The sequence below is a fragment of the Lichenostomus cassidix genome, chromosome 3, assembly GCF_008360975.1.
Source record: "Lichenostomus cassidix isolate B80296 chromosome 3, HeHo_3.0, whole genome shotgun sequence".
NCBI lineage: Eukaryota > Metazoa > Chordata > Aves > Passeriformes > Meliphagidae > Lichenostomus > Lichenostomus cassidix.
In genome coordinates, this window is record NC_139483.1 from 77,343,430 (window position 1) to 77,369,907 (window position 26,478).

The 26,478-nt window shown below is 38.4% G+C and overlaps 1 protein-coding gene across 3 annotated transcripts in view; it reads right to left on the reverse strand.

Moving 5' to 3' along the window:
* ZNF292 (zinc finger protein 292) overlaps positions 1-26,478 on the reverse strand; it is a 51,554-nt gene that overhangs the window by 14,945 nt on the left and 10,131 nt on the right. Inside the window, exons 2-4 of one of the 3 annotated variants that reach the window (XM_085056385.1) lie at positions 10,845-10,999; positions 10,287-10,365; positions 8,816-8,951 (exon numbers count right to left, since the gene is read on the reverse strand). In XM_085056385.1, coding sequence (XP_084912511.1) covers positions 8,816-8,951; positions 10,287-10,365; positions 10,845-10,999 — 370 coding nt within the window. Of the gene's footprint in view, positions 1-3,288; positions 3,551-8,815; positions 8,952-10,286; positions 10,366-10,844; positions 11,000-26,478 lie in introns of those variants that run through there. The other 2 variants (XM_085056387.1, XM_085056386.1) reach the window with 2 other exon arrangements.

The window sequence follows — 26,478 nt, forward strand, 5'->3', positions numbered from 1 at the left end:
CCACTGGAGTCAAACTCTGTAGTCTACACTAACAACCCAACTCTAGGTGCCTCAGTGGAAGGCATAAGAATCCCACAAAAAAGGGGAACATGGGTTAATGTTCTGATTCTTAAATATACATCTCTGGTCTCATCCAATCTTCAAGATCTAAATTGTTTTAGTTTTGAAGTATGAGGTTTAGTACTACCTTCAAGATATTTACAGTCAATTATAAAAACTAGACATGTAGACCATCAATTTTATTTAATCCTTTTGACATCAACCCCTCCTTGTTTCTACAAGGTAGATACACACTGCATGAAAAAACAACTTGGTTTTCAATTATCCTCACTTTAATTCTATGAAACATTCTCACATCTTTTAAAAATAGACTTTTTCTACTGTTTTTTTCTACTGTTCTGTGAAAATCAGAAGAGTCATTATGCACTTTCAGTGTTAGAGTAAAATCTTGATCTTTACTAAATGAGATTTTTTTGCAGTTTTTGGGTACTTTCATTACCCCTTCCCAAAACTTTCTGGTCATCTGCAGTGCTCATTTTCTGACACTTCTTGGTATGAACCTTCATTATATTCTTTTTAATTTACTCATACTGAATTTCACCTGAATCATGTTGCCCATTCACTTAATTTATATTTTCTTGACTTTTCAAGTCCTGTTTGGTCTTGATGAAATAAGTGATTTCATCACTTAGTAAATTAATTAGTAAAAATTTTTTACTCACGAGTAAAAAATTAATTCTCTCTGTAATATTTGATGTATTAGAATACGAAACAATGAGGTTTGCTAAAAGAAAAAACCTCATCTGATTTCATTCTTTGCTTCTTCCCATCCTATTTAGTTTGATTCACTAATGTCTTTATTTCATTTCTCCTTCTTCTAGCTACTTATATGAAATATTACTGAAAGTCCATCTTGAAATCAGGTCAACCCTTTACTGCTTTAGTGAACAAGACTTCAGGGCAGAAAATACTGCCTTTTGCAGAAATCAGGCCTGTTAGACCCCATTATTATCTTTTATGCATTTTCAGATTTATGGTTGAATTATTAATTCAACCAACTCCTCAGTTGTTTTTGTTCATATCCTTATACCCTGTTACAAATGATCACCAATGGCCAACTGATGTGTAAGAATATTCAAATCAAATGAGCTCCTTCTTCCTCTCCCCGTGGCAATGAAGCTATGACCAAATTTGTATTTATGTAGGAACAAAGGAAAACCAGAGCACACTAACAGACAATTGGTAGACAGTAAACATTTTCTGTATTTATTAGAGGACATTCTAAACAGCAGATAAGTGTTCCTTTAATGTCATGACCAATGCATTATAAAAAACTTTCATACCTCTGCCAAGCCACAAATGACACTGTGACTAACCACATTCAATAGTCTAACCTTGCTCTTCCTCCACCAGGTACCAATAATCCTTTCATCCACAACATTTAGTCCCAGATAACCTCCCTGGAATAACACCGGAACATTTTACCTTATTTCTGTAACAAGATACAGGAAGACCTTAGACTTTGAGATATGTTGGTAACCTAAGATGTTTCACTCTGATTTATTATTGTAATTGCTGCATTTAATATTGTAAACACTATGTTCTATCTGCTAGTTCTCAGTAATCCCCTTCCTTTAGTGTTTACTGCTTCAGCCAGCCTACCTTGCATAAGCATCAGCACATTTTCTGTTAACTTCTCAACAAGACACAGGAAGACCTCAGGGTTAAAGCTACATATTAGCTCTTAAGCCTTTGTTCTAATCACTGTGATTATAACCATTACGTTTAATATCTGAAAGCTCATTCAAACCATTAATTTTAATTATATTTATTTTGTAACTGAACTATAGCTGACATTTTAAGGCAAAAAACCAGTGTTGCGGTTACAGGACTAAGGATACAGTGTTGCGGTTACAGCCTTAAGGATAAGATTTATTGAGGGAGGTTTTCTTTGTTTTTTTAAATATTTTGTAAATATATTTTATCGTGCAATGTCAATTTCAAAAGTTATTGTGGACAAATTGTTTGTTTACCATACCAATTGTAATTCATAAAAATGCTTTGAGACACAAGTGCTTTTCTAGAACAAGTCAGTTAACCTCTATGGGTGTAAACCCTGACATATTTAATGGGAATGATTATTGGAAAAATTATTAAATGTCATTTTTGTCAATGCTCCCTTATCCATTAAAATTCACAAACATGTTCCTGCCAGGCATGTACAAAATTCATATAAAATTACAGAACATGAGAGAATAAAAAAGATGTGCAGATAACATCTGACAGGTGGCACTACGATCTACCAAGTCCTGCAAATTAACTTGGACAGACAGGGATCTAACCTTTTAGACACCTTCCCTGTTATTCCCTTGAATCCCATAGCCGGCAAGTCAGGTAATTCCATGCCAAGTTCACAAGGACTATGAACTTTTATTACAGGTATTGCTCATAACATACATGGATTAAACCACAGAAAAAGTAATCCATAGATTAGCAGCACATGAGAGCAGGAATAAGCTCCAAGCACTAACAGGTTCTCTGTGGAAAGACAGTCCCGATTAATGTCATGTTTTAGCTGACTAGAAGACTTGAAGAGCACAAAGAATATTTGCCTTACAAAGCACTCATAATCCTACTACCAGACCCTTCATCAGCTGTAGGATAGGTACAGATTAATCTACCATAGGCCTTTATGCCTTCTTGACCTCACTTTGGCCAAGGAGGATGAAGCCAGGAGGTGAATATACATGTGGACAATCCATCTCAAAGAACTTCAGCTGCTAGTCAGGAACCTAACGTACTGGATTTGGCTGGGGTGGGGTTAATTTTCTTCACAGTGTCTGGTATAGGGCTGTGTTTTGGCTTTGTGGTGAACACAGTGATGATAATGTGGAGATGTTATTGCTGAGCAGGGCTTACACAGAGCCAAGGCCTTTTCTGATTTGCATGCTGCCATGCTGAGGAGGAGACTGAGGGTACCTGGGAGACACACAGCTAGGACAGGTGACCCAAACTGACCAAAGGGATATTCCAGACCATGTGACATCCGTGCTCAGTATATAATGCGGAGGAAGAAGGAGGAAGAGGGGGGGGGACGTTTGGAGTGATGGCATTTGTCTTCCCAAGTCACCACCACACATGTGATGGGGCCCTGCTCTCCTGGGGATGGCTGCACACCCGCCTGCCCATGGGAAGCAGTGAATTCATTCCTTCTTTTATTCTGCTTGTGTGCACTGCTCTTGCTTTCCCTGTGGAACTGTCTTTAGCTTGTGAGTTTTCTACCTTTACCTTTTTGATTCTCTCCCCAGTGCTGCTGGCGGGGGAATGAGCAAAGGACTGAGTGGGGCTTGGCTGCTGGCTGGGGTTGAACCATGATGCTTCTTTAGTCATCTTCAAGTGTTACTCCACATGTGCATTCACACTATGGGTGACTCTGAACTGACTTAATGCTTTCTGTATCTACCAGGAGCTGGGACTTGGATTCCTTCATGCAAACTACCTCTCAGCACTATTCTGCTGAATGCAGCATCAATCCTGGCTGCTTCTATGATGGCATACTGTCTGGAGAAAGGGTAAAAGAAGTTCCAGATGGCTGCTTTGAATATACCCAGGATGGAAACATTATTTTGTTTTCTTCTCTCAAAACTGAGGCTGCTAGTAACATTCAACTTCTGGCAACAGATGCTCTGATTACTGAAAATAGTTCCACGTTAAATTCTGCCATTAAATTCTGCCTGTTATCCACCTTGACAATCTCTGGATAGTGATGATTGTATCCTGATCTACTTTTCAGAGAGGTGTTCTTTAGATGCCTCCCTACTACATTTAAACTTAAAAAGAATTCAATAACCTAACTCTTGGCATCCAGGTTTAAATCTCTAAGGATAATTAGAATTAAATATCAAAAAAGCAGCTGCAGCCTGGCTTTTCATAGGGTTATCAAAGATCCTTTTCCTCTAGACAGTTCGTCCACTCACCCTCAGAACCTGCTGAGGAGATACCAATGACAGCTTTGAAGGATTACACTATAAGTACAAGAAAATGAAAACCTTGAGAATGGAAAAGCAGTTTTATGCTGAAAAGCAAAAGCCACACTGACAGAAAGTAAGGATGCAAGTGCAGTGTTTTAAGATTGCATAGGCTACTGCATAATCTTAAACACTTTGGTGTACTTCAACTTTCAGTCTTTGGCACACTAAGCTATAAGGCTGCACAGACAACCACACAACTTCAGGAAACCTAATTTTTGGTTGTCATTAATTCAGATCAGCTTCAATTCTAGATTAGTATCAGTCCTGACCTCACATTAAGCTCATTTGGTAGTTCAGGAGGAGGCCAGTAAGACAAAAGACCCACTATGATGTGAAGAATTAAGACAACCTTACTAAGGTTTCCTTCTGTAACCAATTAATGAAGTGGGAAAATGTGGAAAATTCCTCTCTCCACATACAGGTGTTCCTTGTCCATCATATGCAATCCTGAGAAAAAAAGAAGTCATGCATGTGAAACCTGAAGTAACAGCAGTTCCAGTCACCATGCAAATGCAATGCAATGTATCACAGCAGTATGGAAACATCTGATGGGTGCTACAGCAGGTGAACCATTTACTTCCCGTACCAGTCAGCAATCACAGCTAATACTGCCTTCCTGAATTTAATGGTGTGGATAGGAGATCTCATTTCCACATGTCTACAATACCTTTCCAGACTTCTTTCTCTTTGGTATTGACTAGCTGTCCCCACTACTTGAGTGGGAAACTGGTAGAGCTGTGCTCCACAGCAAAGAATGTTACCAGTCTATGTCTGAAATATTATTTAAGAACACTGGTACTTTGCTATCCTCATGAACTAATAGGATTATGTAATTTTGGGTGATCTTTCAAGTCTAAGATGTCCACAATGCTACATAGACAAAACTCCAAATTTGATAAGACATTCTTTAAAGACACAGGAAACAAGTTTAGGTGGAACAAGAAGGAAATTGATGTGAACAAGCAAATATTTTACAGCTCCTGAGCACACTTTTAAGAGGTAATACTGTTGAGAAACCAGAATTTGAATTGGGAAGTTTTAGGCCTAGTCATGTAATTGTTCTCTGTCGTATTGGGTAATGACAAGGGACAGAGGCAAGAAACAAGATACGAAGAACTGGGGAAGCAATCTCTCCTTTTGCCACTGAACTGCTTGAGTGAAAGATTGCTTGAGTGCTCTTAAATTAGCGTAGATTGATCCAGACCTAGGAAACACAAAAGCAGTTTCTCAGGAAACGTCTCAGATAAGAGTCACAAATAATGCTATCAACTTCAGAGGTCCACTCAGGAGACCCAAAAATGACAACCAAAGATGATCCAGTTGCAGTAAATAAATTACATTTTAAGCCACCAGTCAAGAATAAGAAAAAATACATTCCCTCAGCTCATTAGGAATCCAAATACTCATTTTCAGCCTAGTGTTCCATACAGTACAGACTAGCATTGTGGGAACAAGCACAATCACAAATGACAGTGCTTATGCTTCACTTGCAGAGGAAGAGAGATACATTTGCTTCAGAAACAAGTAAAGTGGGGTTTCAGCACTACAAAGCTCCCAAGAGAAGATTCTCTTTTATTCACTGCACAGTATCTTGTAACTTAAGCCAGGTTTCCCAACTTCTGTGATCAGATATGGCAATGCCAATGTTTGTCACCCAAGGTGGTGACAAATCAAGGGGACGGAGAATATTTCCAACATGAAAAAATCTTGTATGTGCACACCAGCTCAAATTTGTATCTACTGCATGCATGTAGTTTCTGCAGCACAATTCATGACAAATTTTACTGGTTTATATCATAGTACTGTATGAACATCTTGTAGTAAGGCAGCAATACCCATCAGCAAGGAAATCAGCGACAGGCGTGCTGTTCTAAACACCGCTTCAAACAACTGGATATCCATCCTCTACTTTTTTTGAGCTCCTTAGTGTATGAATCCTTACTGACATTACATTAATCAGAAAACTGAGCTGTGTGCGAGGCAGTCAGAAGTAAGGCAATTAATAATATGGCACTCAGAAAATGGTATCCCTAACATCTTAAGAAATGAGTACTTCCTGCTCATATTTAGGTGAAACGCATGCAATAGGCCATTCTCAAAACTAGGAGAGCAAGAGAATGACCCAGTTCAGACAAGCCTGCATTTCCTTGTCTGTAATCAGAACCAAGCAGCTGTGCTTTGTGGTCAGAGAACATTAACTGTTCTCGCACTATGTCCCAAGTTTGTACAGTTTAAAAATAAAGGAATTCGAAAGGTTGTTCTTCTCCAAGTGCAGGACCCTGCATTTGCTTTTGTTGAATTTCCAAAGGTTCTTCTCTTCCTCTCCCTTCAACCTGTTGAGGTCCTTCTGAAAGGCTGCACAGCCCTCTGGGATATCAGCCACTCCTCCCAGTTTTGTGTCATCAGTGAACTTGCTGAGGAAGCACTCTACTGACTCTTGGATCAGAGATTCCTGAGGGTTGGTCTTGTCAGTGAAGATTGGTGCAAAAAAGGCATTCAGTAACTCTGCCTTCTCTGCATCACCTGTTACCAGGGTCCTCCCTCCATTTAGTAACAGGACCACATTATTCTTTATTTTCCTTTTTTAATTGATATATCTGAAAAAGCCCTTCTTCGTCTTGACATCTAGTTCTTCTTGACATCCTTGGCCAGACTTAGCTCCAGATGTGACTTGGACTTCCTTGTCTCCTTTCAGCTTGCTCTGACAACCTATCTATATTCTTTTCAGGTGGCCTGAGCCTACTTCCATCTCCTGGGCATTTCCTGCTTACACTTGAGTAGTGACCAGAGTTCTTTATTCATCCATGCATGTTTCTTGCCCCCTTTACCTGATTTCTTGCTCATCAGGATGCATGGTCCTTGAGCCTGGAAGAAATGATCCTAGAATATCAACCAGCTCTGTTAGACCCTTCTTCCCTGCAGAACCTGTTCCCATTGGATTCTTACAAGAAGTTCCTAAACATGCTAAAGTTAGCTCTCCTAAACTCCATGGTCACAATCTTACTTATTGCCCTGTGTCCTCCCCCACCAATACTGAACACATGAGTGAGTTCTTAAAAAAACTCAAATATGAGGCAAGTAAAATATTAATTAAACCTCTCTCTTACAAGTACCTTACTGTTACAATGGCTGGAGGGTGGCTGAGAGCAAGCTAGTAAAGGAGTACTCTATGGGACTCCAAGGGGTACATACAAATCAAACATCTGTATTAGGTGTATAATAAGTAATTAAAAGAAGTAACAAAATGCAAATCTTGTGGAAGAGTAAGCACAACTTTTGTTAAAAAAAAAAAATCACATTATACATTTGCAGGACTTATCCAAGGGAGCTATGGTAATTTGAATAAAAGGAGATCCAATTTATTTTCTAAAGGCATTAAAAGAAGTCAATCAAATCCCTAAAGATACCAACCTCTCTTGGCAGTAAAAAGAAGATCCTTTTACAGACAAATTATTAGTAAATAGAAAAAAAAAAAAGAAACCAAACAAACTCTCAGTGGGTTTCCTTAGGATCTGTACCAGGGACCTCTGCATATGTCCAGCACTTTTATGAACATTTGGAAGAGGGCAGAGAACCATGACAAATCATGCTGACAAAAGGATGGTAGTAAAAACATGCCAACCGTCCCTAACAGGGCATAGTAGATAAAATTTAAATGTTGATAAAATCCCCAAAATTATTTTCATGGGGGAAAATAATGCAAGCCTAAGAGTACATACAGGCATGACACGGCAAAATCCTAACACTGAAATAGGTACTAGTCTTCAAGAAAATTTCTTGTTTAGTCCTGATTTGAGAAAACATTGGTTCAACGCCCAGTCAAGAAGCAAGGCTAATGTTAGGAAGTATTACGAAAGGAATGCAGAAGGAAGCAGAAAATCATATTGACTACTGAATAAACCTTCGGTTCCCCGAACAAGGAATGAGACAGTAAAGTTTGAAGACACTACAGAAGAGAGAAGATGAGATATGATAGCAGTTTATCAAATCAGGTCTTGCGATGCATTCATTAAAAGATACCAGAATAGTTACCTTGTCAGTAGATAGAAAGTATCATATGAAATAATCGGGCACCAGGGTAAAATGAGGCAGACAGCAAGAGGAACTACTTCACCTGGTGTAACAATTGTGCAACTCTGCCGCAGATGCTTAGGTGTGATGCTTTATACAGATTCTAAAACCATTTAGGCAAAGAATAAAAAAAAAAAAAACCCTAACATTTATTCACACAAGGATACCACTTGTGAATTGCAATCACCAAAATGAAAATAACATATCAGGGCACTATCCCTGTAAGCCTCTGCTGATCATATACTCTTCCCTATGCAACTGCTGTTAGCCATTCTCAGAACTCAGGTCTAAATGAATCTTCAGTAAAGGCCCTCTTGGCATTTCATAACTGAGTAAATGGCATTCTCATTAAAAAGATATATATGCACTTTTGGGGTTTTTTTATGTCAAATAAATTTTGCATATTAGTATTGAACTTACCCCATCATAAACTAGCCTGTATGTAAACTCCCTTCACATGGCTTATAAAGAAAATGGCAAAAGAATTCAAGGCATGATTATGCTTTATGCAAAATACCAACATTAAATCATATGTATGTTCCCATGAACATACTGTCTTAATAATTCAGAAAATGCTATGTGCATATGTATTTATATAGCTTATAAATTATCACAAACTATATTGAACAAAAAAGTTCCATATATCATAAAAATATTTCAATGTATCATAAAAATGAAGTATATGTTATCCCAACCATAATGTTAACTTTTACCTTTATCTGGGTCCAACTGTTCCTGGGAAAGAATAGCGCACAGCACTGGGTTCTTCCACACTCCCTTCTCTTGTGTAAGTGTCGTTAAAATGTGCAGTTCCCGGCTGCCATTTTCCATCAAGTTTTTATGAGCCACCTGAATAATATATTTTACAGAACAAAGTATTGTTTAAAAATACATAAATTATGTGTCTTTCATACTCCTTTATACCTTAGGTTGACCAAAAAAAAAAAATTCTTACCACACAGAGAGTTAAATGTATAACAAAACAATCTTAACATTCACCCTACACAGGTTTTACTTCTGCCACTGTTGCCTAAGATTTAAGCTGAGAAACCAAAACAACTGAGTGCCTCAAACTCACCTCAAGATTTATTAACAGGGCTACTTCTGAAATTTCTGAAACTAAATTTTGAAATAGGTCTCTCTTTTAAAAATGGATGAGCAATTTCTCTGGTCCACATATTGGTCTGGTACCAGGTGCCTAAGCTTTATCTTCTCAAACTCTTCAGCAGCTCAATTTTTATGTACTGAAGACACTGAAAAAAACATTTTTATGATGTCGAAAGATTTTAGCTGTTAAGACCTCACTGCATGGTTCTATGCAAACACAATGAAACAGGATGGAGTCTTAAAATAAAATATCTTTCACTGTATTTATATTCTAGAATAAATTCTGTGAGCGGATGTACACTTGGGAGCAAACTAAATACCTGCAAAAATCTGTGGCTTAATAGCAACACACAACTTAAACTGGTCCTTAAAAAATAATGCAACCAAGAAATGGCTCATATTTTTCTTTTACTTTTACACCTGCTCTCAAGGCTGTGGAACCCCTCAGCATCAAACATCTCTTCAGAATTGATTTATATAAGGCAATTATTAGTCAAAATTAGCTCTAAAATAATCAGCCTTTCATCTTCCTATATTATTTTGGCTGAGAATCCTGAGGTAACTGTATCTAGTTTTTTTCACTATTATTCTATTCTCTTCCTCACTACTTTCTTTTCAACTGTAGACAGGACCTCCCACTACATATTTCTGATAAATACAGAGGAACAGAACTTGTTCCAACACCCTCCTTTAAAGCAAAGCTCTAATCCTAATCACCCAGTGCCCTGTGTGAGATCTAACAGTCCTGCAGTATCAAGCAGACTTCAGTTCATAAGTTTCAAACAAACAACCATATATAGTAAAGAATTACTTACATGAACATATTTCATTTCTAAGAGTGTCAATAGTCAACTATATTTTAAAACATGCAATTTCTTTCAATAACCTTAAATATTTTTTTCTCCACAGCTGCTGCATGCACGCAAATAATATGACCTTCAGCATTTACTGCAGAGTACATAGGATTTGTACAGATGAAAGCCTTGCTCCTTACAGACATGCTACATACTCAATACCCCTAGGTTTCCAAACCATTCTGAAAAGCTATTAAGTCTTCATTTCATGAATCAAACTCACCTGTACAAAAGACTGAAATTCTTCCCATTTATTTTCAGGTAAGTCTAGAGGCAGACACAGTAGAAGTTCAATGCAGCTTCTGGAAGTCAAAAAGGAGTATTATTTGAAGCAAATTTTGACTTTAAAATTGTACAATCAACAATTCTTTATTCTAATATCGAAATAGTCATTTTTTGAAACACCAGCCACAAAATAGTTTGCTTCCTTGAACACATAAAGAAAAAGGTCATGAACACTCTTGAGAAACTGTAAAAACAAACTCTCTAAAAGTCACCATAAAAAAATTATCATTGAATCCAACCCTGTAAAAGCCTGTGCAAATTGATGCACTTTCAGACTGCATACAGATTAATAGCAGCAACGTGTTTCAAGCCAGGAATGTTGGCTTGTCCTCGGTCAGGAATCCTCGCCTTCAATTCCAACAACCAGACAGTCTCCCTTACATACAGCATCCACCATGAGGAAGACAGGTGCTTAGAATTGGATTGGGAAAACATTAAGGCAATGAAAAGTTGATACCATACAGACTGGTTTTAGTAACCAAAAAACCATACTCACAGTGCTAAACGTTCAAGCACAAAGGCTACATTTTCACACTCAGAGGTAAGGAAAGGTCGTGCTTTAACATAACTTCGGATAGCCACCGTGTACACCTCCAACAGAGGCAGAGGATCTTCTGATGTCTTCCACTTTTCTGCATATTCTAACAAAGTCTATTTAGGAAAAGGAAAAAACAATCCAAAAATCAGTAACAAATGCAAGTTTAAAATGTTATAGTCCTCACTAGTAGATCTCCTTCATATGAATTACATATTCTCAAAGCATGCTTTTTTCCTTAAAATTTACTGTTTCATTAACAACTGACACTTATAGACTCCACACACAATCATTCTCTGATCATATAAAAATGTTATGAGTGACACTTCCTCCCTGTGGTAACATCATATGATTCATTTTACATACGTATTTTCCAAACACAGTTTCCTAAAGAGCATGTCATAGTTAAGGGACTGAAAACCCACTTTTAGACATTCACCTCTACACTTCAGCTCCTAAAGCAAGTAAATTTGAGTGTATTACTCTTTATTTTAACTTCTCTACTTTCAGGAACAGTTTTACATTTCCCCTGCCTTGCCACCTTGAAGATACAAGTATCATCAGGACAGTGCTTTTTACATGGCTCTGAAAGGAAAATATGTTCTATGCATTTCAAAGACACCACTGATACACCAAAAACTCATTAGTCAAAAAATGGTTTTCCTACTTGTCACATGAACACCTACAAACATTGACTTCAAAATATAACTCATGAGAGTGACAAAATAAACATCACCAACCAAAGTACAAAAGATGTAGTCAAGTCCCCTGCAGTCAAGGCCAGGGGACTCAGACACGCATTAAGTCTGAGTAGATAGCAAGGTTCTCCAGTCAACATCCAAACCACAGCCCGCTTGGATCTCTGCTATCAAGCCAAGGGTAGGTTGATAGATTGCAAACTAATTTGTACACCACGGCAGGCTGCATGGAGCCTGTCATATTGTGATCAATTTTGCTGTTTGCCTCTTGAGGGGAATAACGTGCACGAAGCTGAGAGTAAGGAAGAGCAATATTCGTTGTCTGACACCCTACTGAAAGGAGGGCACTTACAATATATTGTTTGCAGGAATATGTTGATGAAGCTGGGAGTAATCTGAAGAACACAGACTCTACAGCCTTTTTGGGCAACCTGTTTCTGAGTGTTTAGAACCCCACTAATTAGGATTTTCCTCCATCAGTACCTAGCAGTCCCACAGGCTCTCAACAGAGGGATTAATCCCCCTCAAACTGGTGTTAATATAGCTGAGGGTGTAGCAGGTGCTCAGCCAGGGCACACTGGAGGTTGCTAAGCAGCACAGCCAGGTTGGTACCCCAGACCCAGTCCCAAGCTTCTACGGGCCCAGGGGGCTACACCCTCCCACTCCAGCTTTGTGCTCACCTTAGCTTAACTACATGTCAGTGCATTCCCCCTGGATGCTGAGCTCCGTCCCAACAGTCTCTCTGACCTCCCTTACCTTGCTTGCTCCCACCAAATCACTATCATCCACAAAAGTGCTGAAGATGTGCTCTGTCCCCTTATTCAGTTATGAATACAGATATTAAGAGAATACTTGGTCCAGTAATGAGCTTTGACAGGATGGCACAAGCAGCTAGCTGCCACCTGGACTTTATACTATTAAGTCTTTGGGACCCACACTTCAGCCAGTGGACTACTTCAGAGATTTGAATATTTGAGTATTACAGGAGATTAAATACTAGGACCTGCTGATGTTGGGCAGAAAAACACCTGCTGCTATCCCCTCATCTGCAGAACCACCTACCTCATCACAGAAGGAAATGAGGTTTGTCAGTGTGAAAGCATGTCACAGAACTCATACTGTCAAGGACATTTAGTAAAAGTCACAATTCCCCTTTTTATTAAGGTCGGCTGTAATTAAACCAATTTTGACAACATTGGCTCAATTCTCACAAGGTTTGTTCCAGTAAGGAAAATCAGAGTCCTCACAGCAACAAAGCTCCTCTGCTACAGAGTCCCCCACACACCTGAATAAGACACAGAACAAAGTGGTTCTCCACTAATTTAACATCAAATGTCAAAATTTTGTTTAATTTTTAACATGAAAGTACAACTATCTAAAGGACTTGCTATGTCTGGGATACAATGCAACTCAAATGATAAAATGGGACTTGGCACAAGTTCATGTATTAGAAAGTAAGAAAACCAAATGTTAACTATTCTGGAAAGGTAAGCCACTCATATTAAAAAACAGCAAGACAAAACAAAACTAGGTTTATTCTTGTCTTCGATTCTGCTAAGCTTAGCTTAAGTTCAATTCAGCATTGCCCTAAGTTAGCAGTCTGTACCGAGTTAACCAGTGGTAGTATTAAGAACATATTAAAATTCTTGTATTTGGTAATGTCCAAATAAACCGTCAATAAAAAGTGTCGAATATACTAAACTGAACCAGAAATCTGTTTCATGTGGTCATTTTCAGCTACAATATCATCACCAGGTTATGTATTGCTCACCCAAAAGAGAGACCCAAAGATATCTCATTCAAGGACATAACAGGTTTTGGCAAACTGCTACATTAAAGCCTAGTTTGGTTTTAAAGGAGATCTTACTACATGATCACCTTAAAGGAAATTACATAGTCTATCTCTCTCCTGCAGCAGAAGATGCTTCTGAGCATCTAGTGCATCCTACTGGAACCTTGAACCTGACTGGAATACCATCTGTTTTACCGTAACACTCAATTTGATGCTCTCCTAAGAGCAGCAAAAAAGCACCACAGATCATGGCAGAGAAATCAAAGAAGAGCAAAACAGAGCTGAAACATGAAAGAAGCAACAAAGGAAGACTGGATAAACAAGCTAACAATATTAGCAAACACCATTTCAGTACCACTTGGCAATTTTGCTCAATGCACTAGAATAATCAGATCAGAACAAAGCAGTTGCCTTAAAAGAATCTTGAAAGAAACTCCAGCGAAAAGCCTCCCTTTGTCCTAATACTCACATAACCAGAAGAATTATGATTTCCGTTATTGACTTGTCACATGAGACATGTTTAAGGATGCTAGCAGCAAAACAGCAAAGCTGAACAAAAAACAGCCCAGGAAAATACTCTTCTTCACTTTTTGGGTCTTGAAGCAGTGCTTTGGATGAAACAGGCAGTAACTCCTTCCCCTTGTCCAGCTGATATAAGTATTCACATTAAAAGAGTGAATAGCACAAACTTCAGTTTACATGAATGCCACAGAACTGCAGAAGAAACCCTCTCTCCTTAAAAGCATGTTGTTTCTTGATAAGAATTCACTAGAGCAATCAATACTGCACCTTTCACAGTACAGTACTGCAGACAATTTAAAATAAAAAGCACGGTCATATAGTCCTTTTTCCTTATGGAATAAACTTTCCTTCTTTAAAGTGCTTTGGAATGACTTGCATTTTTGTACTGGAGAAAACACCACACAACTGCTTTTTGTTAAATGAGTATTACAGCTTAACCAATTTCACACTTGCTTAAAAGGCAATTCTCCCCGTAAAGGGAAAATGTGAAAACAAGTTGCTTGTGAGAGAGATGCACGTGCTGGTGAGAGAGATGAGACGTGCTGGTGAGTTGCTGGTGAATAAGAGAGGGACAAACATGATAATCTGAATTTCAGCACAGTTTACTGTCCATATGGATTCATAGATATGCTAGGAAAATTCTTTGCTTTAGTTTGGAATGCTACCTAGCTCAGACAGTACTTTCCTTTATGATTAATTTGAAAAAATGTATTTCTCTTTTAAGACTAAATATATATTTAAAAAAAAAAAAACAAAAACACCAAACCAAACCAAACCACAACAATAACCAACCCCTCAAGTGTTAGGTAACATATCAGACCAACACAGCAAGAGCATAAACTACCATGCAGTTTCACCTATCTTTTATTCAGATTGTCCAAAATTGCTACAATTGGCCAGGGAGCCAAACAGCCAAATCGGGCCAAATAGCTTCTGACAGTAAGGTGAGTTGATATTTAGGAAGTTGATCTGTGTGGGAGTCCCGTCCATGGGTGCCCCAACCACTCCGGAGTTCGGGGAAGGGAGAGACTGCGGGAGAGGGCGGGGCCCCGAGGGAGCGCAGGTGCTGTCTGCAGGTCGGCGAAGCAAAACAGGAGATGCAGTCCAGATTGTCGGTGCTCCAAGAAGGGTTTATTAGGGTAAGGGGTGAGGGGAGTTGGAGGGGTCTCGGGGCATCGACAAAATGGCCCCGAGCCCTCTTGTACAGTAACTTTTATAGGGGGAGGGGAAAGGGAAGGAGGAGATTTGGGGAACAAATGGGGAAAGGGGGATTTCTGAGCGACAAATCATATAACCAAACAAATAACTGCTTAAATATGAACAAAGAAGAACACTCTAGAATCATAACCATATAAGGAACCAGGGGAGGGGGAGAGAAATGGCTGTCACCTTGTCAAGCCTGGGTGCCTTCCAACTGGCCTGGAGAGCAGGGGGTCCTGGGAGTGTACCAAGCCCAGGATCCATCCCCATCTCTCTCCCAGGGGCTTGGGGCACCCAGGTGAGCCATGAACACTGCAGCAGATCTGTGAAGTCATGAATCCTGTTTAATACTTGAAACATCAGGTCCCTTGATGTAAATCTCATCTTGAATGTGGCCCACTTACCTTTACTCATGTCTTCAAAAGACCACAGCAAACAACAAGATTAATGCAAGCTTTGACAAGTCAAGGACATTTCAAACTTAGCTAGCAAGCCAGGATAACATATCCTGGAAGTCTCCAAAGTGTTGAGGAGAAGAGGGAAGAAGAAAGGGGTAAGAAAACAGGAGGCAGGGAGATGTAACTAAACAACTGGTCATCTGAGAAGTGTGACTGAAGAGTATCAAGAATATTCTCACCTGCCACTGCAAAGATGGCAACACCAAGAACGTAAAGAAGGAACTAACAGCCTCAGGAGAGAGACACTGATTCATAACATGACAAGTGACCATGGAAACCCACAACAACCAGATCAGGAAATCTCATGTTTCATGGCAGGTAGTCAGCATGCTACAGAACCTCCAGCTAGGCAGTATCACCATCCAATCTGCACATGGGGGGATACTGAGGACTGCTGGCCCATTATGACAGAACCTAGCTGGAATTCTCCCAGATAAATAGGAACTTTGAAGAAATACCATGTGGTCAAGTAATACCAGAAAACTGGACAAGAGAATTATAAAAGCACTTGCAGAAACTATGACAGTGCAATGAAGACCACTACAATCCACATTCAGATTATTAATAATAAACTGAAGCAATTAAAATCTCATTTTTAAGATATGAAGTTCAGTAGCAGTCAGTCAAAATAGACATAATCAACAGATTGGTAAATTCTCAGAACACACCATCCAGCAAAAAGTATTTGATGTGTTGGTGACCTGTTACTACCATCTTTTAAAAGTGGCAAACACACTGCATAAAGCAAGAAGAAAAGTTTGCACAATAACATACTGGCACTAATTTCAGCATTAAATAGTGCTATTTTTATCTCATATATATAGATCAGCCACTTCCAAGCCATTACATGAACTATATTAAACACTTACACCCACCACACCCTTCAAAAATATTCGTTAGCATGACAGATTTCCTTGTCTGGATGTCTCTAGACTATACAGCACTGCCATTATACAAAGAAAATCAAATTCATTCTGCTTTGCCTAATGAATCACTGTTGTGCCCTGCTTACAACCATAAAAAGAAAGAATTTTACCCCCAGCCCTGGGCCTCATTAAGTTATTTATCTCCCTAGTCAGGACATGCTTGTTAATCAAGCCAAGTACTGTATTCAGCGCACAGCAGCAAAAGTTTTGTTCCTCTGTGAGACTGAAATGGGCATTTTATTTTAGCAGCAGCTTACAGTCAAGAATCCTCCAAAAGTGGAATTATCTTCATCTGTACAATAAAAACAAATACGTGTTATATCTGTGATTTAAACTGTGGAAAATGTATAGCCACAGGTAACATTCAGATAATTTTCAGTCTTTATCAGAACCCTTACAAGAATGTTGCTGTAGCAACCCACCCACCAGAGGATGCTTTAGTGAACAATCTTCTTTGCTAAAACTAGCCCTACAATACCAAAGCAGTGCTCAAATATGCTTTATATTAAAAAGCAGCATTATTCACTATTAATGGGAGTTACATGTGTATGGTCCACAGCTACATGTTTCTTCAGTTCTGAAGAACAGATTCTTACCCTGAACATATCTGAATAAGGGTAAGCTTACTTAAATTAATGTAAGGACATGTCTGCGACTGTTGTTTTCATTCCCTGCTACACCCAAAGGACTAAGAGGCTGGGAAAGTGACAGACAGGGGTCACACAGGTAAACTGCACCTCTCAAACCACTCCAGCAAGTAGCAAAACCTTTATTTCAGTGACTTCCCTCAAGCAAATTCACACAGGAGAAAAGTCCAAACTACCTTTTAAATATACACAGCTGTATTTTAAGAATGTAATGCCCAATAATAATCTTACTTCTGCTTGTCAATATCCAAGTTACTAAAATATGCAACAATAAACCATGAGAAGTAGGCAAAGCCAGATGCTGCAGCTAAGGGTATGAAAATACTGATCATGTCTGTTGAAAATCTTCCTATGCTGACTGCTGCTGAATGTGAAGAACACTGACAATGCAGTCATTCTGACCTGTGAAGGAAACAGAACAGACAATGGCTCCTGGTTTTTGTATTACCAGCATAGTCCTCTCTTTATATTACAAAACTGAGGCGTAGCCCTAAAGGTAAGCTATAAGACTCTTACCAAAACCTAAACTGAAGTTAAAATGGAAATGTATCCCAATATCCAGTATCCTATGCAATTACTCATTCCTAAACTGCCATCTTTCTGCTTTTGACACTTTAAAAGTAATTTAACTGAAGCTTAGACAAGTGAGATTCACTGTATCTCTCATAAAAAATGTTTTCCCCTTCATGATTCTGTACTTCATTTTTGTCACCTTTAGCACTGATCTCCACACCTTGCAGATAATCACTAAATGAAGACATGGATTTAGAAGTCTGACTAGTAAGCCCAGGTCATTTCTATCTGCTGTATTCCTTCTCCAACAAAGGAGCTGTCTAATATTCAGTTACCAAAATAATCCAATTAGTAAGACCAAAGACACCTCCCACAATACTAACTCCAAGGGTCTGTAATCTTGAGTCAGTTTTCACTTCCAAAACCACAACCTATCTGTTTCTCCCTGAAAAAGTATTTCCCATGCATGTACTTCACATCACTGACCTTTTAGGTATGGTAGTCATGAGCTACAAGTAACTGCTTATGTTGAACTATTATTCCAAAGAAAATAAAACAAGATTTGAAACTGCTGGTTAAACTTTCCTTTCCCAGGGGAGTTAAGAGCACCATGAAATATTCTGTAAAGTTCTTGCCGTATCCATGGTTCCACAAGGGCTGTTCATCAGTACCGGAACACACACAGACACAACTCTCTGCTCGAACTTGAGAAGTCTCCACCAGTTACATCTTGCCCGTAGATAAGTTCACTGACAGCCCTTGCATCTGGGAGCAGTATCTTAGGGGAAATATTGAGGAATCTCAGATGTGCAGCACTCCATTGCAGAAGCACATAAGGCAACTGTGCACAAGCACTTTTCCCAGAGGGTAGCACATTAAGGGTGTGCACACATCCTGATCCTTGGGAAACCACATACTGAGGTCTCACTACAATTTTGGTAACTAGGCCATCAGATACAGAAACTTCTAAAAACATCTCATAACCATATAGGTTTATGCAGTTGCTTTGAGATGATACCCAAGATGAATGTGTTTCCTTATAAAAATGAATACGCTGGTGTTTTTTAATACTGATAAATTCACTGCTGAAATACCTACATGAGATACGTATGTACAAAGTTAAAAAAAAACCCCAATGAATTATATTCTGTCTACCTGCAATGTAAAAATAAAGCTGTTATAAACAAATACATTGTGCATGCATGAATTCATCAGATCAAGAACAGAACAATACAGTGAGAAATAAAACACCTTTATAAAAGGGGTCAAAAAATGCTGAATGGCCACTAAGACACTGCTTTCCAGGAATAAAGACAACGGAATGAAATGCTCTCTAGTCTTTTTAGGATAGCCAGGAAGAAATTTCTCATTGCATGCAGAAGTGACAAGCCCTTGAATGGCAAGAGAGCATGGGTACATGGGTACAGAGAGACAGCAAGTGCTAGAAATTGCAAGACAGCTTAGTTCCTGACAAAGGCTCTGAATCCTGAGATGAAACACAAGGAATGTGATGACGAAGTGGATTCTCAATCAAGTAGCTAGGCAGAGTCATAATGTTGGTGCTATCTTCTGACTTAACAACAGCGGAATAAAAAAGGTTGGTTTGTTTGGGGTTTTTTTTCTGGGAAACACAATACTATGCTGATTCTTGGGCTGAGGCTAAACATTCATCTCATTCAAAAGAAGTTCATTTCTGAAAGTTGTTTTTTTCAGAGTAAAATTCTGAGCCTGAAGCATAATCTCACTGACTACTACAACCATTAAAGAACTGAACATGTGATGAAGACAGCATTGCTCAAATTCCTGGAAAGCAGACAACAGTCTACTTTTTAAGGTCAATTTACGATAGTTTACAAACTAAGCTGTGCTTCTGGCCTTGAGTTTTTTTGTGCAATTCCAGCCCTGTGTGAGTATCATTACTGAATCAAAGGAAAAGTCACAGAACTGCACTGGTAAAATAGAAATAAACCTGTAAGTAAGTGAACAGATCTCTCCCTCCCATGTGGAGCATTAGTCCTGGTTTACAATAGTAAAATCATCCCTGCCCCAAGAACTCAGTGCAAAAGAACTCAATTAGAAGATAATTAGGATGATAGCAGGCACAACCAATGAGCACAAGACCATGCACTGGACAGTCATTTCCTCACAGCATCTAAAGAGGAGTTGGTTCAAGAAGCATTTCCAGACCTTCAGAACTTAAGTGAACACAGCAACATTGCCTGTGATGCCTCCCTCCTGTAAGGAAAATGAACAGACTGGTTCAGAATAGCTTTATAACGTATGTTATTTTTAATTAAGTATTTGAGATACTAAAAATATATTCAAAATTCAAATTTAAACATATCTGGAGTTAAGAAGCTTTCATACCAATGCATTCGTACCAGATGATGTCTTTGTGAAGTCCCATAGCAAAGTTACATCCTAAAGCAACAACAAAAAAAATCTTTACAGATGTTGAACTACAATTATTCTCAGCCTTGATGATCCAGAGCTTCCAGAGATGAGAACAATCTTTTACTTTTGTGATTTCTCTCCTTGCTTTCTCTCCTCCTTGTTGTTCAGTGTTTTACCAGAAGATGGAGAACAAGCCCTTCATCACACAAAAAGCCAACTGCTGCAACTTTTCTTTAAAAAATGGTGATGTTAAGGTTCCCATGAAAGGTTCCCACCTTAATTTGAGGAAACTAGAGGCAGCTAAGTAATTGCTGGGTGGCAACCAGCATTTATGTTCACTTTGTACAAGGACAAACTACCCAACTAAAATGTCAAATGAATAAAATATTCAAGCAAAAACTTGAATAGTTCTTGAACTAGTTCTGCATGTAAAAAAAAAAATCCTACTTCTACTATGTCTAATTTAAACCAAGTCTATCTCAGACTGCCCATGAGACATTACCATTTAAGACACTAGAAACAAATACTATTTTAACAGATTATTTTTAAAGCATTTAAGAGTAAACTAAATGTTTATATAGTATAAACCCCATCTCTTGCCCATTTAAAAAAGTACAGAGGAAAAGGAGGGAACCAAAGAATATGAGTATCTATTCCTTTCACTGTGGTATGAAAACCTTCGGATCAAGACATTCTCCACATCACCATGATCATAATCCATCTTTTTTCTCCTTTCACCTTTGTCTCCAACAGAAAAACTCGAACATAAATGATCTGTTTCCATTTTGTTTTTTCAGTTGGGATACCCTACAGGCAGTTTTACAGATTTTTACATTAGAACAAAACTTACATAGAAAAACACAGATATTTCAAACCTGTCCACAAGCATCAGACAGAACAGCATCCAACTGAAACGCTGTCGCTATCACAGATTTGCCATAATAAAATCAACAAGATCCGTATTTATTTATTTAGAACTGTACACAGAGAGGTCATTTTACACCAAAACAACATAGCACTGTACTTCTAAATAATTTCCAAAGCAGTTTAATTATGCAAATTAAAACTGGCACTACTTAACTGATTCAGTATTTGTTTACTAAGGCTTAGCACTGTTACCTTGATTTTGTAGCTACACAAGTGCTGCGAGAATATTACCTCTTACATGTTTGTTATTATAATACAACACAATCCAGAATCAAACAGCAAAACTCCAGCAGGCACACAGTATCAGACTGCATTTACAAAACTGTGGATGACATAATCTAATGCAATTGTATTTTCTACAGGACAAGTACTATTTAAATTGTGGTTAAGATCAAAGAACATCAATCTCAATTTGTACTCAATTTACAGTTTTAAAACCTATCAAGATTTTAAGTTGTTGAAATGCTATTTTTACTTGAATGTCTCTTCTGAATTGTTTCACAATAAAGTTGTTAAGCAAAGTATAGCTCCAGAAAGCCAAGATGCCTTTGGCTCAAGAATCAGATGATGACGCTTTAATTCTAATGGAGATATTGACTTGTGCCCAGAAGAGAGGACTGAAGCCAGACTCTTAATTCCATCACTTACTACAAGATTGTATTTAAGCAATTGTTTTCATTCTCAATTTCTGCAGGCATGGTGCAGAGCTATTCAATTTTTTTTCCATTACTACTAGTCTTCTCCACTTACAAGCTGCAGTTCCAATCTTTGCTGGTTTTTTACTTTCCCTTTAAACAGAAAACTCCAGCTGCTTTCACACTTTGCAAAGCCATCATAACATCCCTGGCTTCTCTACCCTGCAGCTGAAAGCAAGGGAAAGTCATGTCAAGATTAGTGAGTAGTGAGTGAGTCAGCAAGTCAAGACAGACTCATTCAGAGATTAAGCTCAAAACCAGAATTTGAGTTTGCCAATTAGGTTCTGCTCCACAAAAAGTTCACAATGATTATAGCATCCCAGTGCAATGCAACAGGAGCAGATCATACAGCAGAAAAGAGGGGTCTGAAAACCCAACCCTCCAATGAACCCACTACAGGAGGTCGTATTTCAGACTGGCATTCAGCTGGTTCCATTAACCGGATACCCATTAGCAGCTGAAGTAAACTATCTGCAACTGCTTCTGGAGTACAGCTTCTGGTTTAGTTTTGTCCAAAAGGCATTAAAATTTCCATGCTACCAAGCTGCTCCACAACGTAAAAAGAAGTGTGGTAACAGGGATGATCAGATCACTTTCAAAGCAAACCCTGTGTCTGACCCAGAGTATTAACATACAGGAACACACTCTTTTGGTTCACATGTATCTTCTAAAACCATTCTTTCAACCACTGTCTCATTCATCTTTTGAAGAGAGAATTTCAGGACACTAAAAGTAAGTTTTGTTAGACTTTATGAGCAGCTATGTTTTCATACTCTTGTCTGTACTACAGTGTTTCTCCTTACACAGGAAAGAAAAACTGACCTGTGTTCTGCTCACCCATGTATTTGAAGTACCACATACGAGACAGCACTGATTTTTATTACCGGTACCTTCAGTACCCAGATACACAGGTATGAACTCTGTGGTATAGATAACCATCACTTAATAAGAATTGATGTTTTTCAGCGTTATTTAAACAGAAAAAGCATGAGCTCAAATACCTTCAAGTACTAGTTGCCTGAACAGTTTTAAAGGTAATCTGTAAAAGTCTTGCAAAACTCTATGAGCCTTTTTTTAATAAACATTCTCCTAACACCATCCTCTTTATGTTTTTTTATTCTGTCTGAATTCTCAGAACAACCAAGTAAATCTAAAATGCTACCTATCAAATCAGAACAAAAAGAATTAACTGATCTACAACTGCACCTTTGTTTTTGTGGCAAAACTGGAAAAATTAACCATACACATCTACGTTTTATGCTGAAGCTCCACCAGAAAAGGAAAAGGAGCTGCACAGAAACAGCAAAAAATCAAGACGTGCAGTAACTCATGCCTCTGTTCATACTTAAGGAAAGCTATCCTCTCTGGAGACTTTTTAGAGACAACATTTAAGTTCAGAATACACAGAAAGAAAAGGTAATTGTTAAAGAACTGATACAACTTGATGACTAATTTTGATTTGTTAGAAAGAATTAGAATACTTTTGAAATCCAGTAAACGGAACCAACTACCCTGCAATGAATGATTCATTTTCTCAGTCTGTTCCACCACTACACATTCATACATATATTCAGCAGCTTGTAACAGAACTACATATTATGTAGTTTATTATGCTAAATAGGTTGAATATCATTCCACAAAATTTAGAATATGTGAAAGTTGAACAAAGATAAAAGCTAGTCAGAATTATCATTAGCTACTTTTTAACTCTTGCCTAAAAAGATTCTCCTCAAATAACCACACCTACTTAGGTCTCCTTTGTGGATTTTTTTTTTAAATAAAACTCATTGCAGGTCTTGTTACCATTAATATGCAATTACTAAACATATTTCAACAATTCTGAAAATGCAAGAGTGCACTGAGTACTTGAACTCCCCCCTCCTCTCCCTACACGTATTTACACTATGTAAGGCGTTAATGACCTTGATGACTTTTTACAACTACTTGCTGTAACTCTCACAGTCATACATCTCTAGAAGATTTAAGATGAATTGGGGGAAGAATCCATGTAATCACCTTAGGGGCAAGTTTCTTTATCAACTTTTGGAGGATTTTTTAAACTATGGTTACGTTACAATTTTTAAGAACATTAGTACCCTGACTCTTTGGCACACAAACATAAAAAGTTAACCATGCCTCTAATCCAACTATTTCTATTTCACTAGGCAGATAAAGTAACAACAACAACAACAAAAAAAAAATCTCGGTTTTGTTCTCTAATGCATATAACTTTGAGGAGGAGGGAAGTACCACTACCCCCAATTTACAGATACAAAACCAAGAGATATAACTATGCTGCTGGAAAAGATATTTTCAAGGCTAAGTCTACATTGGAGGAAGGTTTGAAAAAAAAGCACCTCAGCAGATACAGAAGCAGAAATAGAGGAATAGCTTGTGAGGCTCTGATACAACTCTCATAGTAATTATGTCATCTACCATCACCCAGAAAACTTTAAAAAAACACCAAACCCACAGGAAGGGAGACAACTGAAAGATAATTACCAAACACAGAACCTTCTCTTAACAGATAGAGAGCTGTTTCTCTCCCAAATATAAGTTAAAAGGCACCAGCAATTTCCATGTTTTTCATCTGGGCATGCTGCACATACCGAATGAGCTCAGTTTGCTAATTATTAAACTGAAAATGGCAAAACAAAGGAGAAATTACCTTGGCGCTATTTCTCACGTTATTTTTTAGGCACTATTTTGCTTAGAATTCAAAACCCAGCTAGTTTTAGAAAAATACCTAGAAAAAGCTAGAAAATGAATGGAAAGCCTCTGGTTACACCCATAAACTATTTCAGAACAAACAAGTTATTTAAAACTCCAGTAAATAACTTCATTAAGCCTCATGCTTTGACACATACAGTAATAGAAATTACCATTCTTTAGGCTTGCCTTTAACCTTTCAACATTTTGCATTTAACAGGCTCTTTCTGATCTGGTCATTAGTATTTGATTTCTCTCTTGCATCCTAACATAATCAGTGAACTTGCTATAGTTCTAGGCTACATTTCTCTCTATTCAGATTTTCAATCATGTCTCAATTCAATGTTGTCATCCCAACATTCATATTTTAGTCTGTTTAGTTAAAAACAGCATTCAGCAGTTGGCTATTAAACAAGCATTTCATGAATGTGGCGGGATGTTCATTACAGTAAACTTTCATCCACTGCCAGGAAATCTAATTTACCTATTCTTTTAATTATCAGACTGGCATATGGGCAGATTAAAATAGGAGGACAGCCAGAAATAACTGTGTCTAATCTGGAAATATGTAAATTTCCTGCAGCATAGGTGACTTGAACCTGCCCTCTCATCAAGTGAAATGAGACATTACAATATTTCTATAGTTCACCTGCATTACATTTTTGTACTAGCTGTCTGTATCAGCCGCATACAACTTCTCCCACTGTTACTTCAAACCTCTTTAATGCTGATGAGAACTTAAGTGATAATCTTCTTCCTGAGTAGAAAGGTTACTTAATTGCCAATTTAAACTTGTCTACCCAGCACGGTAAAACTGGCATACCAAAGGGATGCCTTCCATCTGATCTGCATTTCCAGTCAAAGAACAAGGCAATATCTACCACACTGTGTCTAATAACCACCTACGTCCTTTTACCAGGGTCAAAGTATTGCTGCCACTGTGTCCACATGTGTGAAAGGAGAGGAGCCAAGGCCATACTTTCTCCTCAATATGTTGGCATATCTGAGCTGAACTCTTGAGTTCCTGCCATCACACTGACACGGCAACCAAGTCTGGCTGCGTATCCCAAAGCAGCTACACAAGTGTCAACTAAAACATCATATAAGTTCCAAGTCTATAGAATGGGGATAATGAAGTTTTATCATCTTCACTATTACAGATTCATAAACTGAAGTTACTTTTTATCCCTGCAATTCTCTCCGTAAGAGCAACCCTTCAATGATTAAAGAAAAAACGAAGTTCAGAATCACAACAGATACAATCTGAACATTTAATCTCTTCTTGTACCCGTCCTTGCATTCACTCTGTTATAAAACAATGTTGTTATCACAAGCTCCTGAGACAAGCAATCTATGACAGAGCTACAGTATTGGTGGATAGGATCAGAGCAACCTGGACTTACGCAGTGTTTGACACTGTCCTGCGTGACATGCTTGTCTCCAAACTGGAGAGGCATGGATTTGATGGATAGACCACTCTGTAGATAAAGAACTGGGTGGATGGCCAAATGCAGAGTCGTGGCCAATGGCTCACTGTCCACATGGAGACCAGTGGTGCCCCTTAGGGATCGGTACTGGGCCTGATTCAACATCTTTGCTGGTGACACTGAGAGTGGGACCAAGTGCACCCATGCACATCTCAGAACAATAATTAGATTTGTAAAAAACAATTATGCAGACAATGTTCAATAGATCAAAAGCAGTTACTGTGCAGTTATCTTTTATGACTATTCAGATATTTACTTCAACAAGCTTCACACAGTGAAACTAACCACAGCATCAGAGAATGGGGGATACATGCTCATGTCACACTGGGGATCACCTAATTTGTCCCCATTTGTTACAAAATACAGAGGTTGTGAATCTGCACTAAAATCCCTCACTCTGCTGCACCAAGTGATCATACAGTTTGGATCATATCACAGTAATCACAGAGAAAAGGTGAGATTCAGAATGTGCTCTGGTGAATTTGCTGGTGACACCAAGCTGTGTGGTGCAGTCAACACGCTGGAGGGAAGTGATGCCACCCAGAGGGACGCTGACAGGCTGAAGATATGGGCCATGCAAACCTCATGGAGTTCAACAAAGAGTTGCAAGGTTCTACACCTGGGTCA